The sequence below is a fragment of the Ambystoma mexicanum genome, chromosome 8 (genome assembly GCF_040938575.1).
Source record: "Ambystoma mexicanum isolate Mex_15411 chromosome 8, UKY_AmexF1_1, whole genome shotgun sequence".
Taxonomy (NCBI): Eukaryota; Metazoa; Chordata; class Amphibia; order Caudata; family Ambystomatidae; genus Ambystoma; species Ambystoma mexicanum.
In genome coordinates, this window is record NC_090929.1 from 1,420,963,681 (window position 1) to 1,420,983,759 (window position 20,079).

At 50.2% G+C, this 20,079-nt stretch overlaps 1 protein-coding gene across 2 annotated transcripts in view; it reads right to left on the reverse strand.

The window, feature by feature from the left end:
* LOC138473064 (zinc finger matrin-type protein 4-like) overlaps window positions 1-20,079 on the reverse strand; it is a 1,763,309-nt gene that overhangs the window by 704,494 nt on the left and 1,038,736 nt on the right. For both annotated transcript variants that reach the window (XM_069611557.1, XM_069611558.1), the window contains exon 5: window positions 16,799-17,035. In XM_069611557.1, the coding sequence (XP_069467658.1) occupies window positions 16,799-17,035 (237 nt within the window). The remainder of the gene's footprint in view (window positions 1-16,798; window positions 17,036-20,079) is intronic.

Consider the following 20,079-nt stretch of genomic DNA (forward strand, 5'->3'; position numbering starts at 1 on the left):
GACCATGTGAAGGGTCCATGGGACAGGCAAAGGCATGTATGAGCAGATGTCAGTGAGAGTTAACCTTGAGTAGGCTCAGATGTACTTGTCAGCAATAGGGTGGGTCGCATTGGAGGGCAGGGTGCCCTCATTTGACTGTTTGCAAGCAGGTGTCGTGAGTAGGGCACGATGGTCTGAACAGTAGAAGTCAGGGAAGATAGACCATGAAGAGCAGCATGGAGTGTGAGGGAATGGGGCTTGAAACCAGACGGAACAAGAGCACACAGGTAGGAGGTGGGTGTCAAGGCAAATTCCAGAGTATGACAGCATGTTGAGTGCCATGTATATACAGAGGACGCATTAGCATGTTGTATCATTGCATGTCAGGCATGTGACGATGGAACTTGAATGGCTGGGGGAAAGTGTAGGAATGGTATGTAAGACATAAGATGAATAGACAGGGGAGAATGAGCAACAATGTCGTGACAAAATGACAATTCAAGGGGAACTTCCATGGTGTAGGGCCATATGTGCACTGTTGGCAGTAGGGATAGTGCTGTGGGCACATGGTGTTGCACTGAACATACTGGATGAGGCACATGGGTGACACTATCAACTCTGCCACACACCCCCTTGACAGGCACCCAACATGAAGGCTTCGCACACACACCATGCACATGGATATAACACACATGCATGTGCACTCACCGGATGATGCCTCGTAATCAGGGAGATCTCCCACACCTTGGAGTTGTCCCTCGGTGACGTAGGATCCAGCTACGGACTCGTGTGGTGTGAGTTCTATTTCCTGTGCTGGGGACCCACCTCCAGTCACCAAGGTTGCGGCATGACTTGAGGCCAGCTTATCCTTTGCCCTGCGCTTAAGGTCATTCCAGCGCTTCTGGCAATCACTAGCTGTGCGCCTCACTACTCCAAGGGCACTTATTTTGTCAGCAATGGTCTGCCAGTGTGCCTGGCGTCTGGCATGTGTGGTCTTGGACCCTGCAACGATGACCATTTCCCTATCATGGTCTGACACATACTGAACAAGTGCATTCAGTTCGGCGTCTGTGAAGCTGGGCTTCCTTGATGGGCCGGACTGTGCAGCCGTGCCTGGGGCATCAGCCTGTGCCGGACGTGCACTCTTCCTCTTCCGCTTGGAAGGGGGTGGGGATCCAGAGTGTCCTACGCCGCTGTGGACACTAGGGGCAGGAGCCGTGGTGGACTCAGTACTGGGTGTGTGGGATTGCACACTCAGCATGGGAGTAGGTGCAGGCATTGGGGGTAGAGGGATAGGGTCAGGCCTGATCTGAGGTGCATGAACTAGGACCGACACAGTCTTGGCAGGGTGTATGAGAGGTGGGGTGGATGGAGCCACACCCTGCCCACGGGGGGCAGCAGATGACCTATCTGGCATAGATGCGCGTGTCCTGATGACACCAATGTGCACCGGTGCACGTGCAGTGGACCTGCTGACCTGGATGTCAGCGATGGAGTCACCCTCGGACAGGTCTGGTGCCACAATGGGCTGGTCCAACAAGGGCTGATCAGGGTTGGTATCAGCCACATGACCCTCAACCTGGGGGAGGGGTGAGGGGGGGGGCATGGGTGTCCCTGACTGGTCCTCCAGACTGGGGGGGACAGGGGCACCCTGCAAGTCACAACCACGTCCCCTAGTGGATCCTCCACGGCCACCACGTGTGGCTCGGCCACATTTGCCACCCTTACGGCTTTCACGCCTCCCAACCATGGCACTGATGTTATTGTGCGTATGGGAGTGGGTGTGCACAATTGTCCTGGGCAATTGGGTGTCAAAGGGGTTGGGTACCAGATGGTATTCGTACCCTAGTGCAGTGGCAAGGCTATATGACACCCCTGGGGAAAGATGACGGGTCACGCAACGCACAGGCACCCCAAAAAAGTTAAGGAACGTGCACGATACCCCTCCTAGACCACGTGTGCGTATAAAAAACCCTGCACTACGCTGTGGCATCCAGTAACACAAGAATGAACGTATGCGTGTCACACGCAGCCTAGATTGACCTCTGAAGAGGTACGTGACACACGGGGCAAGCACAGATGATAGATGCGTGCGCAACTCACCGTCTGCCAGGGAGAAATGCGTCAAAAAGACGCGCGTGTGCGCGTTGGCAACACCCCCGCCAAAAGAAGAATGGGACGCTGTCTGAGGAGACAGGACAACAGTAGAAGGGAACGCTGTGTGAGGAAACAGGCCCAGGAAAAAGAGCAAAAGAGAAAAAGCTGTCAGAGGTAACAGGGAGTACGACCTTTGAACGCCGTGAAGTAAATCGCGTGTCAACTGACAAGAAGTACAGAATACACCAACTCGCTCTCCACGAAAAGCACGTACAAGGAAATGGCGTTCTACATGTACCTTTTATGCAGGCCCACAGGTCCTGCGTCACTTCCGCGTGTAGGCGCTGAAGGGCCAGCCTCCAATCACACGCATTGACACTGGCTTGTGTTTCTTTCACGCGGGATGGGAAACGGCCGTGTCATGGTTGCGCTTACGCGTCTGGCCCTTTGGACCAATGAGATCGCGTACGCGTGCTGACGCGCTCGCGCGGGAGGTTTATTTTTTCACGCGGGTTGGGAAACGGCCGTGCGTTGTAGACGCGCTTACGCGCCTGGCCCTTTGGACCAATGAGATCGCGTACGCGTGCTGACGCGCTCGCGCGGGAGGTTTATTTTTTCACGCGGGTTGGGAAACAGCCGTGCGTTGTAGACGCGCTTACGCGCCTGGCCCTTTGGACCAATGAGATCGCGTACGCGTGCTGACGCGCTCGCGCGGGAGGTTTATTTTTTCACGCGGGTTGGGAAACGGCCGTGCTTTGTAGACGCGCTTACGCGCCTGGCCCTTTGGACCAATGAGATCGCGTACGCGTGCTGACGCGCTCGCGCGGGAGGTTTATTTTTTCACGCGGGTTGGGAAACGGCCGTGCGTTGTAGACGCGCTTACGCGCCTGGCCCTTTGGACCAATGAGATCGCGTACGCGTGCTGACGCGCTCGCGCGGGAGGTTTATTTTTTCACGCGGGTTGGGAAACGGCCGTGCGTTATAGACGCACTTACGCGCCTGGCCCTTTGGACCAATGAAATCGCGTACGCGTGCTGACGTGCTTACGCGGCCTTTCCTCGGATGCCATGCAGACGTGCATGATTTTCACGTGCCAATTCACTCCGTATCAAGCTGGCCACGCGTTCACACACGGAAGACCACGCTCCTGCCCCGAAGGCCGGAATCCTGCCCCCCAGAGCCCCGAGCACGCTCCCACCTGCCATCTGCTGCTGCCTGACTGCCTGCTGCCCACGTGCCCTGCTGTTTGCTGCCTGCACATCAGCCAGGGGTGCAGTTGCTGTGACCACCCCTGCTGGAACCAAAGACTCCCGACAGCCGTACCATCTCTCCACAGCCCAGCCCCAGGAACCAGTTGCCCACCCACTCCTGCCTCTGGTGTTGCCATGTCAGGGAGCACAACATCTGGCACGACTGGCAACCCCCGGCCAGGGAGGCAGAGGGGCACCAGCTTCAGTGCCACCGAAGTTGGTGTCCTGGTGGAGCGAGTCCTGGGGCAGTATGATGCCCTCTACGGACGGATGCGCCTCGACAAGGAAGGACGGACCAGGATCTGGACGGACATTGTGACTGCCATCAACGCAGAGGGGGTGGCAGTCCGAGAATTCCATCAAGTCAAGAAGCGCTGGGAGGACTACAGGTCCAGGACCCTGAACAAGGCCCGGCGCCTCGTGAAGGCAGTGGATGCCAAGGGGCGGCGGGGCCACTTGTCGCAAGATGAACTTCGGGTCCTGGAACGCATATCCCCAGCGCTCCATGTCCAGGTCCTTGGGAGGCAGACCCGTCTGGAGTCGAGCGGTGAGTGTACATGCATACTGATTGTAAGCTGTGTGTGTGGTGGTGTGCCAGGAGTGTGCATGTTGCACATGTCTTTGTGTGGCCATGTATAAATGTGTGTGTGCAGGGCTGTGAGACAAGCACATGTGTGCCTGTGATGTGTGAGACAAGGATGGTGCATGTGTGTGTGTGTGTGCTTGCAGTGCAAATGCTTGTGTGTGGGCACATGTGTTTGACTGTGCATGTGAGTTGGCATGCTTGTGGTGTGACACATGGATGTTGATTCCAGGTGCATTAGTCTGCAGCGTGTGCGTGTGTGTAGTTGTGAAGGGTGCAACAGTGTTGCTACATGGATGCAGGTGACACTGTCATGTTGGAGAGTGAATTGCAAATGTGACATGGATGTTCATCTCATGACTGACAGTTTGCGGAGTGGTACACATGCTTGGATGTGTGCTTTGCATGTGTGCATGTGTATTTGAGTCCGTGTGTATCATGTGATGTGTGGCTCACCTTTGTCTGCTCATGCTGCTGTATGTGAATGTATGTAGCGGGCTGTAGCAATATGGCTGTTGAATGACTCATGTGTGTGCGTTGAGGAGACAAGTGTGTTGGGGATTGTGATGCCAGGTCTGGAGTATGACAATGCCACTCTTGTACAACTGTTATGTGTGTGAGTCAATTGTACAGTGTCCTGATGCCTGTCTCCTGTCTCTCCCTGCCTGCAGCGTCATCTGATGTGGAGGGCGGAGAAGGTGCTGTGGAGCACAGCGGCAGGGATGCCACCGCCAGCCGGAGACGCAAGGCCCGGCTCCCCTCCCCTGTTGTCATCTCGTCGGGGAGTGAGGAGTCCGGTGCTGTGTCCCAGGTCGCAGCTGCCGAGGGGAGGTCCAGGAGGCGCAGGAGGAAGTTGGACTCCTTGGCAGCAGAAGGGGCAGCTGAGACCCCACAGGGTTCCGTGGCGGAAGATGGCAGGGAGTCATCCAGGTTGGTGGTGGGTTTGGTGGAGGAGGAGGCCGTGCAAGGGACTGAGATGGGGTCTGGAGGTGGGCATTCCACTGGTGCTAGTGGTGCAGCACAGGGGCAGGGACAGGAGGCAGCACAGGCCGCCGCGGAGGTGCCTGTGTGTAATCCTGTCCCCGGTCCTGTGTCTGCATCATCTTGCACCAGCAGGGTTGCCCACGTCCGGACCCATTCTCAGGGAGACCAGGCTGTGTTCCTCCATACACTGGGCCTTGTTCCGACCCCCTCCTCACCTGAACCCCCTATGCGCCAGTCGTCCTCCGTGCCATCTTCCTACCCACCTGTCACCTGGGTGCCCTGTGGAGCTGCCTCTGACGATGGGGCCAGGCTGGTGGAGGACACATCCCTGCCCCAGTCGGGAGTCGTGAGTCCAGCAGGGGTGGCCACCGCAACAACAGCACCCCAAACAATGGAGGATGTGCAGGCAGCAGGTGTCAGGGCACCGGCACCAGCACGTCAGCAGCAGGAGGAAGAAGGTGGGAGCCTTGATGGCTCGGGGCCATCACCATCAGAGGGGCAGGCATCAGCCGGAGGGCAGGAGGACCCTGGACGTCAAGTGGCTTCCGTGTGGCAGCGGTTGGGCCATGCCATAGATGCGGAGCGGCGGCGGGCGGAAGAGGCGCGGCTCGCTATGGTCAGGGCGGAGAACTCCATGCGGAGGGCCGTGAGGCGGGCCGAGTGCCTCGAGGCCATCCGCAGGGAGTTGGAGGTGGGTACATCGGCGTCCCTGCGGACCCTCGGGGCTGTGGAACGGGGCCGCCTCCGGGACATCGAGCGGGAGTTCGATGATGCCCTGGCCCGGAACCACAATCAGTGAGCCGCAGGACTTGCCCGCCGCCTTTGTATATAGTTCTGTAGTTTAGTTGTAGTTAGGTTTCCTTTGTTTTAATGTTATTATTTGGTTGCCAAAGGACAATGCACCACATTTTTGTATATAGACATTTTCTTACTTAGTGTAACTAGTTAGGTTTCATTTATTAGGGCTCATGGACCCGGATCATCATGTTGATAGTTTGAGGGATGTTAATATTTGTTTTAATTTTTCACATGAGGCAATGTGTTTCTTCTTTCATTTGTACTTGGATTTAATTTTGGACTTTGACTTTGGACCCCTATTTTACTTTATTTTGGTTAATTAGTGTTCCTGATTTTTTTGGTTGTACTTTTTTATTATTTAGTTTGCATTGCATGTTTATTGTTATTTTTTATTTTTACCATCCTTGTTTATTTTTAATACATTTTCATTTGATCCTTCAATGTGTTGTATCATCTCATTGCTTTCATGCATGACATGTGGGGTGTTTGGACATTCACTTGCAACATCTGTGTGTGACAGACATGTGTTCATTCATATGATTTACATTGGGTGTGTCACATGTCATTGTGTTTGATATGTGGGTGGATGGGATAGTTGTTTGGGAATTCTTGCAGGGCAGACTGTCCATTACGGTCATGATTGTGTGGGGTTGTGACCCAGGTGAAGGTGGACATGGATGGTACATGGGTGGGGGCCTTCTGGTAGGTGCCCCTGACTGCGGGGGGGTGGGGGTGGTGGTAGACATGGGTGGGGGCCTTCTGGCAGGTGCCCCTGACTGCTGGGGGGGGTGGGGGTGGTGGTAGACATGGGTGGGGGCCTGCTGGAAGGTGCCCCTGACTGCTGGGGGGGTGGGGGTGGTGGTAGACATGGGTGGGGGCCTGCTGGAAGGTGCCCCTGACTGCTGGGGGGGTGGTGGTGGTGGTAGACATGGGCGGGGGCCTGCTGGAAGGTGCCCCTGACTGCTGGGGGGGTGGGGGTGGTGGTAGACATGGGTGGGGGCCTGCTGGAAGGTGCCCCTGACTGCTGGGGGGTGGGGGGGGAGGTAGACATGGGTGGGGGCCTTCTGGCAAGTGCCCCTGACTGCGGGGGGGGGGTGGGGGTGGTGGTAGACATGGGTGGGGGCCTTCTGGTAGGTGCCCCTGACTGCTGGGGGGTGGGGGTGGTGGTAGACATGGGTGTGGGCCTGCTGGAAGGTGCCCCTGACTGCTGAGGGGTGGGGCTGGTGGTAGACATGGGTGGGGGCCTTCTGGTAGGTGCCCCTGACTGCTGGGGGGTGGGGGTGGTGGTAGACATGGGTGGGGGCCTTCTGGTAGGTGCCCCTGACTGCTGGGGGGGGTGGGGGTGGTGGTAGACATGGGTGGGGGCCTTCTGGTAGGTGCCCCTGACTGCTGGGGGGGTGGGGGTGGTGGTAGACATGGGTGGGGGCCTTCTGGTAGGTGCCCCTGACTGCTGGGGGGGTGGGGGTGGTGGTAGACATGGGTGGGGGCCTTCTGGTAGGTGCCCCTGACTGCTGGGGGGTGGGGTGGTGGTAGACATGGGTGGGGGCCTGCTGGAAGGTGCCCCTGACTGCTGGGGGGTGGGGTGGTGGTAGACATGGGTGGGGGCCTTCTGGCAGGTGCCCCTGACTGCTGGGGGGGTGGTGGTGGTGGTAGACATGGGTGGGGGCCTGCTGGAAGGTGCCCCTGACTGCTGGGGGGGTGGGGGTGGTGGTAGACATGGGTGGGGGCCTGCTGGAAGGTGCCCCTGACTGCTGGGGGGTGGGGGGGGTGGTAGACATGGGTGGGGGCCTTCTGGCAGGTGCCCCTGACTGCGGGGGGGGTGGGGGTGGTGGTAGACATGGGTGGGGGCCTGCTGGAAGGTGCCCCTGACTGCTGGGGGGGTGGGGGTGGTGGTAGACATGGGTGGGGGCCTTCTGGTAGGTGCCCCTGACTGCTGGGGGGTGGGGGTGGTGGTAGACATGGGTGGGGGCCTGCTGGAAGGTGCCCCTGACTGCTGGGGGGTGGGGGTGGTGGTAGACATGGGTGGGGGCCTTCTGGTAGGTGCCCCGACTGCTGGGGGGGTGGGGGTGGTGGTAGACATGGGTGGGGGCCTTCTGGTAGGTGCCCCTGACTGCTGGGGGGTGGGGGTGGTGGTAGACATGGGTGGGGGCCTTCTGGTAGGTGCCCCTGACTGCTGGGGGGGTGGGGGTGGTGGTAGACATGGGTGGGGGCCTTCTGGTAGGTGCCCCTGACTGCTGGGGGGGTGGGGGTGGTGGTAGACATGGGTGGGGGCCTTCTGGTAGGTGCCCCTGACTGCTGGGGGGTGGGGGTGGTGGTAGACATGGGTGGGGGCCTGCTGGAAGGTGCCCCTGACTGCTGGGGGGTGGGGGTGGTGGTAGACATGGGTGGGGGCCTTCTGGCAGGTGCCCCTGACTGCGGGGGGGTGTGGGGGTGGTGGTAGACATGGGTGGGGGCCTGCTGGAAGGTGCCCCTGACTGCTGGGGGGGTGGGGGTGGTGGTAGAATGGGTGGGGGCCTGCTGGAAGGTGCCCCTGACTGCTGGGGGGGTGGGGGTGGTGGTAGACATGGGTGGGGGCCTTCTGGTAGGTGCCCCTGACTGCTGGGGGGTGGGGGTGGGGGTGGTGGTAGACATGGGCGGGTGGGGGCCTTCTGGTAGGTGCCCCTGACTGCTGGAGGGGTGGGGGTGGTGGTAGACATGGGTGGGGGCCTTCTGGTAGGTGCCCCTGACTGCTGGGGGGTGGGGGTGGTGGTAGACATGGGTGGGGGCCTTCTGGTAGGTGCCCCTGACTGCTGGGGGGTGGGGGTGGTGGTAGACATGGGTGGGGGCCTTCTGGCAGGTGCCCCTGACTGCGGGGGGGGGGGTGGGGGTGGTGGTAGACATGGGTGGGGGCCTGCTGGAAGGTGCCCCTGACTGCTGGGGGGGTGGGGTGGTGGTAGACATGGGTGGGGGCCTGCTGGAAGGTGCCCCTGACTGCTAGGGGGGTGGGGGTGGTGGTAGACATGGGTGGGGGCCTTCTGGTAGGTGCCCCTGACTGCTGGGGGGTGGGGGTGGTGGTAGACATGGGTGGGGGCCTGCTGGAAGGTGCCCCTGACTGCTGGGGGGTGGTGGGGGTGGTAGACATGGGTGGGGGCCTTCTGGCAGGTGCCCCTGACTGCGGGGGGGTGGGGGTGGTGGTAGACATGGGTGGGGGCCTGCTGGAAGGTGCCCCTGACTGCTGGGGGGGTGGGGGTGGTGGTAGACATGGGTGGGGGCCTGCTGGAAGGTGCCCCTGACTGCTGGGGGGGTGGGGGTGGTGGTAGACATGGGTGGGGGCCTTCTGGTAGGTGCCCCTGACTGCTGGGGGGGTGGGGGTGGTGGTAGACATGGGTGGGGGCCTTCTGGCAGGTGCCCCTGACTGCGGGGGGGCGGGGGTGGTGGGAGACATGAGCAGGTGTGCAGGGTAGTCCCCTGTGGTGTGGGTTGCATGCAGGGGACGTGGAGGGTGTGAATGGAACACCTGTGAGGACCCACCCAGCAGAGCCGCGTGTGAAACTTCCCGCGCACCCCTGTAAATGACGTACCCTAGTTTTTCGCGTGTAGGATTTCACGCGCACCCCTGGAATTCCCGTAGCCTAGCTTTTCGCGTGTGAAACTTCCCGCGCACCCCTGTAATTGACGTACCCTGGCTTTTCGCGTGTGGAACTTCACACGCACCCCTGATATCGACGTGGCCAGGGCAATCGCGTGTGGGACTTCCCCGCACCCCGGGATACACGTACCCAGGGCAATCGCGCGAGTGACTTCTCGCGCAACCCGTTGTACACACACGCGTGAATTTTTGAACAGTGGGTGTCCGTGTTAATGGCGTACACCTTTGCACCTCATTTGTCCTTTGGGGTCACTGTATGGCCCATTGCTGTATGTGGGTGGTATTTGTTGGCGCAGGTTTTGGCGCACTTTCGTTAAGTGCGTCGGGACGCTACCGCCTGCTTACTTGTGGCGTACGTTTTTGGGCCTGTGCGCTGGTTTGATCGAGCGCTGTTTTGCCCTGTTCGAATCCATGAATACGTGTTGCCGGAGAGCGTGTGGGCGTTTCGCGCACTTGCCTCCTGTACTTCCCCGTGCCGCCCACATTCTTCCCCATTCCGAGTGTTGTGCCCCATTTTATTCCCCATTCCGAGTGTCCCGCCCTGTGTTCCGCCTACTTTAGAGCTGTGCGCTGCGCTCGGAGTGATAGCGCAGTGGCCGTGGCGCACGCCGTTGGTTGACCTGTGCGCCGGCGTGCGCCGCACACTTTTTCAGCGCACGTCCTATGCTTTTCTTACGCACGGACTTCCATGAATCGACGTGCGCAGGTTTCCCTGCGCTTTTCGCTATTTTTCGGCGCAGCGCACGTATAGGCCCCTCTGCGCCGGAATTTTCGGCGCACATTTATTCCATGAATCGGCCTGTAAATGTATTGAAGTTTCCTGTGTAGTTCTTACATATAGGGAGGTGTCTTGTGTCCTTAACACCATAAGCATGTACGTGGACTGTTTTTTTTTTAAAAGATAAAATTGAAGGACATTCATGACAACAGTTTCTGTATAAGAAGCCCTTGGTTGCAACAGCTTTTTTCTTAGTCTTCATGGCGTTTTCATTGGAAATACGTGGAGAATTATAACCATTAAGCACATTCTCGACGAGCAATAAAACAAAAATACGTCTGAGATACTAATCTCCCCAAAAAGTTATGGACACATTGTTTGTAGACGCACGCAAATATCTCCCCTCGCCTCATCTTCCAATTCGCCTCCCCCACTAGAGCACTACGCCTCTATGAAGATGACTTACAGTTCTATTAAGCGCAACACAAAATCGCTGAAACTTTATGTTCTAAAACTAACGCCGCATGCCATGCCTATTGTAACTATGACTGTAAATTGATTGTTAATGTATTTGGGAGGTTTTAATAATAAAATATTAATCAAAATTACATTATATTGCAATGTCACTTCAGCAATATCATGTTTTGTGTCAGCCATGTGTCATGTTGTTTCTTAAGTATAACATCTAAAGTAATTTGAACTTTCATGTGTAGTTTTTACATGTAGGGAGGTGCTGTGTGTCCTTACCACCATAAGCATGCACGTGGGATTTATTTTTTAAAGATAGAATTGAAGTACGTCCTACTGTCAAGGGCATGTTTTGCATGGCTTTGTTTGATGGGTCTGCTCTCCTTCCAAGTATGGTATTCAATATGCAGGGAATGATGATGAGTGAAACTGCTTTAATTCCTGTATTGTCTTGTTTACTCTCTACATAAGCAGGCTGTGCGTCATTGTTAAACTCCACTAAGGTGGGTGGGGGGAGTGCATTAAGCCTTTCCTGAATGGCTACTTGTGACCTTCGGGTATAATGTTGTGCACAATTAAATTACACTACCTTGCAAAAACTATTTGTATGCAAAAGGATTCTGTTATAATTGAATGCAGAGATGTATTCACAATAATATGCCATTGCATTACCTGCCACACAACCCATTATTGAAATGCGCGCAGTGGTAATGTTCTTCTATATAATGGAGTGCTTTTATATATGCTGTATCACTGTCACAAAGGAGGAAAATCGCATTCAATGAAAACATCAGCACCGAATTGACATGCATGAGAAAGAATAACATTGCCAGGCATGTCCGGCATTCCAAGGTGCTGCTCGGAAGCATTCTGTTTGAACTGAGATGCAATGGCCTAAGGAAAGGCACAGGGGCGCTGATTGTCATGGACAGGGAGCCCAGTTATTACATTCCTTCACCACACTGCAATGCAGGCCAAAAGTGGAAAAACAGCAATGTTTCAAGCAGCACTGAAACTAAAAAAGCTCTTAAAACATCCGACAATTGCCTCCCCAACTTAGGCAGAGGTTTCAGTATCATGCACTTAAAGTCATTTTGTAGTGTAAAAATGACCTTGTGCTGACTGCCTGGACTTTGCACGCCAACAAAATACACTTCCCACAGTTCCATGAATCAGGGTTTGTGTCGGCAGTGAAAAGTCACTTTTCAGCAGTGCAAAGTCACTTTGAACCGCACAAATGTCCCATGAATCGGGCCCTATGCATTCATCATAGACCAGGTGACTGACGCCAGCTCGCCTCCACATACTGCTACCAGATCTCTAGCGAAGAGCTCAAGCTCTCTCTACCAGTCCCAAAAAGGGAAGATGACAGCAACAAATACAAGCAAAAGCTGCAAGAAGCTGGGGTCCCTATGCATCCCCAAATACGCCTACAGCTGTAAAAGATCAAATCATACCATAGGTGTTCCAAAAAAAATCCTGCTTGAAAAAGAACCATTGGATGACATGTCAGGTAAAGATAGGAATTCATTACATAGACTTAAGTGCACGCACGCACGCACGCACGCACGCACACACACACACACACTCTCGCTCTCTCCCTCTCTGTCTCTCTCTAACACATGCATTGATGTTAATTCTTGAGCGGTTCAGGTTATTTGCATCTCTTATATTGTGTCCCCTTGATATCTGGTTTCTCCTGTATCAGCCCAGGGGGTTCGACGTCTTCTATGACAAAGAATGTATCTGCATGGAGGTGGGGAGGAAATAATGTGTATGTTTGGCGGTATATAGCTAATATACATAGCAATTATACAAGTACTCACATTCGTCTGTTTCGTGCTTCTCTGATCCTAGAACATTGTTCAAAAGATATATTTTCTTGAGGATAATATGCACCAGGGGAGACATTTTGCACCAACAAAAGACCTTGCAATATTCCTAACAGCGGGTTAGCTCTTCCGTTGATGGAAAATATGGCAATTTCAAAGTGCCGTCCCATTGATTTCAGCAACCAATCCATCTTAACCTCTCAAAACAATTACACTCCTTTTCACAGGCAGAAATGCTCTTACTGAATTCAATAACAATTCTTCGTGAACTACATTTTCACGAGGGGAAAAAAGATAAATGCCACCTCGTGAAGTTCACATTGATTTTCTATAAACACATTCTTCACAGATGGCAGAAATGTGCCAAGTCTAGCATCTTTCTCCACAGAGCCAGCTATTCACGGTCTTCCACCTTCGCCATAGGTTTTCCACATATCTTGTCTACAGGAGGAAAGCGCAAAGGGCGCGCGACCCGCATTCACAGCATGTCATGTACCATTAGTTGGACTTTGCGCCTGCTTTTTTAATGTACCACTGAGACTGTGTGTTCGACCTTTTTATTTCAGCTTCCTCGAGCATAACTTGCGGCCATGGCGCTTTAATTGCAAGGCCGGGGCTTGTGGACCCTGGTGATGTCGACGAGGGTGGAGGCACGACCAGTACACGTGATTTCTCAAAACATAGAGGGCCTGATTCACAAAACGTTTTTCAATGTTTATTTCCGGTTCAAAAGGACAATGCGCATCATTACAGTAGAAAGAAGAACATGCTACACGCTCAAGGCTTAGTCAGGGTTCCCCATTCATGACAACAGTTTCTGTATAAGAAGCCTCAGAAATATCTCCCCTCGCCTCATCTTGCAATTCTCCTCCCCCCACTAAAGCACCACGCCTCTTTGAAGATGACTTACAGTTCTATTAAGCGCTACACAAACACGCGGAAACTTTATGTTCTAAAACTAATGCCGCATGCCATGCCTATGGCATGAGAAAGTAGACATGCACACATTCGTTTGCCATCAAAGGGTGCATAAGCTCTACCAAAAAAGTATTGCATGGATCCTATGTGCCTTGTGTGAATCCATTATGCCATCGTCCTAGCCCTAGTGCTGTATGGAAATTGATAATATGCTGGTGGGGATGCTAAAAGCTACAGAAATAGCCGAATGCCGACTTAGCAATGACCATCAGATTGGGAAATGTGGCTTATTTTGACAAGGGAGGAGAAGTAACCATACTTTTGGGACAGATTGAACAACAGAGTTTGACATTCTAAATCGGTTTTTAAATCCATATATGTTTCAAAGTTATAATGAAGAGAGATTGTTGCAGTTATTTTCTGTATTTACAGGAAAGACCTTTCCAAACTGATGGATACAGTTAAGATCACTAGCTTTACTGGTCAATCTAATAGTATATGGCTTGTCACACTCCAGTAGTCGTTGGCAAAAAAGGATACTAGGATAAACCTCTTCACATAGGAAAAGATAATTGCCTTTCCTAACATTTGCATCTGCCAGTTGAAGATAACGTGTTCTTCATACAGTTCTACACATACATTCACTGGTACACTTCCCCTTCGTTTCTTCCAGTTCTTGGAGATCACTAATCCATCTGCCCATTGAAGAAGTTCAACTAATGGCCTTTAGGAATGAAACATGTTGGTGATATACGTACTGCTGTAGACCCCACAAATAAAAAGCAATAATAATAATTTCTACTAAGCAGAACGTTATTTGGAACTTTAGTCTACATCAAGGGGCTGATTAACAGAAGGATTTTATAATGGTGCAATCCCATAAGAAAATGCTCTGTGAATCAGGCCTCAAGTGTCTAAATGATAAAGGACCTCTAGTCCAAAAGGCTAATGTACAAACGGATCACCTACAGGTGGGTTTTGTCTTGTTTTCAACACTAAGAAGTTGAGGAAAAAGCAATTGTATGCTTTGTCTTGTGTTACATGTTGTCTTATTTTGCAATGCCTTTTTAATGAAGATATACCTGTAATGTTTTATGTTGGTTATATGGCCACTTCAAGTTCTCCAAAATTGTATTGTATATTGTAAGATTACTTTCTCTTATCAAATTTTGAACTTTATAGATACTTTGATATAGGCACATTTGTAAAAATGTAGTCAATACAACTTCCTGTTGGTTAAAAGACGCTATTGATTTCCAAAGCAATAGGACTTATAGGCAGCCACCGCACATTTGTATGTATCTTTGTTGAGCAAAAATGTATCCACTTGTCGTATGTTGGGTTTAATATAAATAATCAGCAAACACCAGAATTTCTTTAACTAATGGTTCCTTGGCAAAAGCATCAATGGCACAATGTGTCAGCTCAGATCTTTGATACCGACTGTAACTAAGCCAACTATTGGGAATGTAACCTCCTTCCATGCTTCTTTTTCCTTATATATATGTCACACCTTTGCATTGTACTTAATGTCCTGTTTCTGTTTTCCCAAGCATTTTGAAGTGACACCCACATGAGTTAGCGCATTATGAAACTCAAAAATAAACAAGTGCATTAATAAATAGATATAAGACTTGTGTACGTGGATGATCGTTGTTGAAAAGTTGTGTGTACATTGATATAGCTAAAAGATAGGTGACTATTAATAACACTTTCTAGTAAAACTAAGTACAGTAACATAGCATAAGAAAGGTTTATGGCCATTAATCAGTGTCAACGGCAAACAAAAAACATTAATTTGGGAGGTTTACCAGAGCAAGCCAGAGGGTATTATTAATTTAAAACCTTCCAGCCATCACGTTTGATTTTTGCAAAGTCTATCATTGTCTAGTGTCCCAGATCTTCCAAACATGTATATTAATTCAACTGCACAGGTTGTCATAAATGAACCATTAATTGTGATAAATAAACAATTGGCATCTCCAGTTGAATTACAGCCTGTGGGTCCTTCATGCAATGAAGAATCACAATTTCCTATATGAATTTGTTAAGTTGAAGTAACCAAACCACTCCAATATTTTCCAATATTACCACTGACCCGTGGGCCGCATTTTAGCTGATTCCAACGGAGATGAATTGGGGTTCACATTTCGTACTGAGTTTCCTGGTCCCTGCTGGGAATCCAAACCACAAAAGGTTGAAGGCAGAAAGTTTAGCAGAAAACATATTTTCCATGGGTTTCGTCTCTCTTCTGCCTCATTTATATTCAGTTATAATGGAAGCTCATGTTTTTTTAAATTTGCATACAAACGTTTGCGTACACTGGTATTTAACTACTTAACTGTAGTTATACTTTCTACCCAAACTGAGGTGCCGGCAATGACAGTGGGTGCTGTAAGTATGCGGCTATCCACGTCCTGGGCAAGAGAGAGCACTATCTCAGCACTTGGGGTGGCCAGGGCCTGGGCAGTAAAGCAGTTAGGGCCTGATTCATGGAAATGTGTGCAGAAATCCTGCAAGGGCATGCACCGAGATGGACACTGCGCGAGCCAAGGCACAGAATAAAAAATGCGTGCCCTGCGTATGCATGGAATTACCAGCACAGAACCACCACATGCGAAGGCTGCGTGCGGAACGGCCATGGCACGTCAACTCGCAGAACCACATCAGCCATGGAAACAGACCTTTGCGCAATCCACATACGCGATTCAATGACCCCCTGAAAACCCACCTGCAAAACCGCACAAGCAGGCCAGCACCCCACCAGTGTGCATGGGTCTCCCGTAACTATTGCCAGCACCCCCGCATCATGCATACCACTTATTGTAAAAGTCGACATTAGACTGTAGATATGCGTGCAAACCCTTGCAAACCACTCATGCACCCCGATATGATGCATTTGTGCACCCTTAAGTCCAAGCTGAACCCCGACTGCATGCACGCACCCCATAATCTGACTTGTGATTTTACTAGTGCGTGGCGATTCCACATGCAAGTGCCTGTACGCCTGCTTCGGGTGGCAGATAGTATAAGGGACTTGCATGGGCAATTCCCTGCCGAGAGATTGTGTGCTCGAATCCATGAATCCGTCTCCTACCACGCAATTGTGGGTGTGCAATTGACTGCCTGCAGGCCATCTCTCATTACACCCACTTTTTCCCATGTTCTTCACCATTTTCCGTGTTCCGCCCCCTACTCTGCCCTCTGCGCAGGTCTCGCCCACACTCTGTGTGCTGTCTCACGCAAGGCACTCAACACCTCACAGAGAAGTGCCAAGCCTGCATGAACTCCACGCAAGTCCTGGAAAAGTACCGCACATTCGATTACATGAATCGACGATCACAGTTTGTGCGCAGAAGTATCCTATTTTACATACAAATAATTCCATGAATCGGGCCCTCTATGTACAAGAGTCTTGTTTTACTGAGCCAGATTTTGAAATCCTGTCACCCTATTGCTGCCCACACTGCTCAATGTCCGCTGTGCAATTCCTGCAAGATGGCATGCATCCTAACAACGTTCAGGAAGTGGGAGCCCACTAACCTTCCAGTGCCTCCGAGTCCAGCGTCTCGCCGAGCCGCTGCAGCAGCCTGGCCCGGGCTGCATTCTTTTTGTGCTTTTTCCCTTCATAGTGCTGCTGAGCCATCAGGGGATTGTTGAACCAAGCTCGGCACAGGTTGCAGAATTTCCCCGAATCACTTCCGTTCATGGAGATCCAGGCAATTCCGCAGTCATTTGGTGAGATTTCAGGTGACTGCTCAGGATGCTCTTGAGAGGGCTCTAAGGGTATAATTAAATAAAATACATGATTAACAGATGCAAGCATCGTGAAGAAAGGGTTCATTTCCAGTTCTTAACCCAAAGATTACTCATTCATCATTCATACTAATAGTGCAAATGATCAGCTACTGTCCATGATATCCCATTGAATAGGAAATCCACCATTTCGGCCCACTGAAAAGACTGCAAGTGAGAAAGTAATCTGTTTATCCTTTCATTGATCACAATATAATCTTGTTTGTAATAGTGCTATTGGAGTATTATTTTCTTTCTAGAAAACACCCTGCAAGAGTATGTTTATGAATTAAGCACTTTTGCAAATTCAACATGGATGCTGCTACTGTGATTTCAGGTAGCCAGTCTATTTGGAACAGATTGGTGATATCAGGCGGTCCCTTGACATCCAAGTTGCCATGTTGAATATTTCAGCCCATCCAACTAAGGAGGTTTTTCTCCAAACATAGGCATACTCGAATAACATAAACTGTGATGATTACAAATGTCAAATGCTTCCTAGAGCAGGCTCTACGAGGCTAGTGTAATAATAATATATAATATCAGATATAATGATGTTGAGGCCCTCATACCACTTATGTGTAACTTCTAAGCACTGTAATATTTCCCTTAATTATTACTTATTTACATTGCACCTAGATTATTGAGCTCATAAGGAGGAACTTGTGACATGTAGGCTGTCTCAGAGGTGAGCTATCCACCCGCAACATGTCATTTAATCTTGGAATCGATCTGGCCAATTCACAAAGCTGCATCAACTAACTGCACGCGAGACAGCATCTTCATGAATTCAAAACATCTACGTATGGTTTTTCCTAGTTTAGTAATATGTTAGGGCATGCTTAAAGATGCCCATTGATGCTTCTCCATTTAGGTCACATTTACGTTTTTTGAAACTATGGCAGTGTTTATTGAAGTACATTTGGACAGTAGATTTAGCCACTCTGGAGCTTATGGTGGTATCAATTCTTGGGGACATATGATTAAAAAATGTGTACACTATTGATGTTCTATAAAGAAGTTACTACTTGTGCTTGTGCAATTTTAATGGTAATGAACTTCCATTCTTTCCTGGCAAACCAAACGCACACCAGTATGCTTTGTTCAAAGCTGTGCTACGTCTCATCCCAGTTTATGTTGTATCTATTTACCAATGGTGTGGCCTCTTTGTAATGTGGACCTTCTGAAATGCGTTGGTTTTTGTTTTAATACGTGCATAGAAAGCACAAAGTTTGCATTCGATTGGTGCACATTGTATGGCATCTCAACTATGTGCCTGCTGCGGTTACCTGACTTCAACCCTCTGAATCAGGTCCAAATCCATGACGATCCTCTCATCCATCCATTAATTTGAGCCAAATCAATAAAATGAATACCATAGTGTTAGCTGATAGTAAGAGCTATTATGATGAACCGTGAGGCAATTCAATTGGTGGCGTGTGCTGAATAATAGTTGTTTTAACTAATTGGTTCTATACCTGGTTGACATACCTCAAATACTTTACAACATTGTATTATTACTAAGTAGCCAATAGATATATTTAACATCTAAACCAGTGAATGATTTTTTCAGAATTTGCTAGCACTGCCAATAGATGCATTTCCTCCTTAAAAGAAGATTTAAAGTCTGTGATCCTAGAGGATTTCTCCGAAGAAAAAACACACAACCCAAGGTTTGAGTCCTTCTATTGGATTGACTCAATGTATTATATGATGCAATGGTACAATGTCTTTGCTTAAGTCCCACAGGCTATCATCAGATGGTGGTCTCAGAGTGAAATGAGTGACAACAAATTCCACACTTCACTTTTCTTTGTTATAGAAAAAGTTGAATCTTCTGTTTACACTTCATTGTTGGAAGTAAGCATATGCATGGACTGAAGGCATTAGACAGCTATCTGATCTACAGATGAAAATATCTGGCACCATGGGAGACTCAACCACATATTGGCACTGTTTGAAAATGTTTCACAGTTCTACCGGAGCTAGAAAATACAAGCACACATAATTCACACACAACCATTTCACATAATATGTTCTTAAAATTGTACAATATATTTCAAAACATCATTAAAAGATACATTTAAATACACACAATTTGAAATCAGAATGTGTTGAATCACATTTATCTCACAAAGAGCCTAAAAGGGTTACTAGGTACGCTGCAAAATTTGTTGCTGTAACCAGCCATCAGTGTTTCTAAATAAAAAAAGAAATCAGCATCTACACAGAACACACGTTGTTATGGGTTGAAGCTTTTGAATTCATCTTAACCATTGGCATGTCTGTATCCCACACCATAATTATTTAGCCCCTCTGCACCACTGAAGAAGGGGACCATCCATATGAAAACTAGTCTTGATACTGCTTGAAATGGGAGCTGAGTAGCCCATCCCCTCTTTATAGAAACATAAGTAACTCCAGACAAATGTCAGCCTTGTTAGACCTCATTAGTGAGGTGAAGATTGGTTCTACATGGTCTAGTGAGTGAGAAACCCACAATTTGGCATACATTCTCCCAGGGTGTGAAACTAAATGGAGTGGGACCAAGCCTGATTTGTATGTAGTCTTTTCCCTTCAGTAATGGCATGGCATGCTGAAACACTATGGTCCTGAAGGTTGACCACAGCAGCACAGAGTTTTTGATATAATCAAAACCATCAACCTTCAGTTTTGGAAATGTCACATCGAGTGGCAGTGCTTTACCTAGATGTTGGTACCGATAATTAATTCACAGCCTTCTATCAACAAAATTCAATTTTGAGAATGTTTTAATTGCCCCAGGAGTCACCTATATAATTACCTGCACTTTTCACGACTGCATACACTTAACCTTTTAGTGAGAGGTAACAGTATATGTTCTGCACCTTCGCTATGTGGGGGCATGCAGTATTCCATACATGTCCTTAAGTCTACTTTCATGCATGACCACTACAAAATATATTCCCAAAGTGCAAATGGTGCAATGTACAGTGCTACCTCAGTGTGCCTCGTGCATGATAATAGTTTATTGGCGTGCCAATATACAC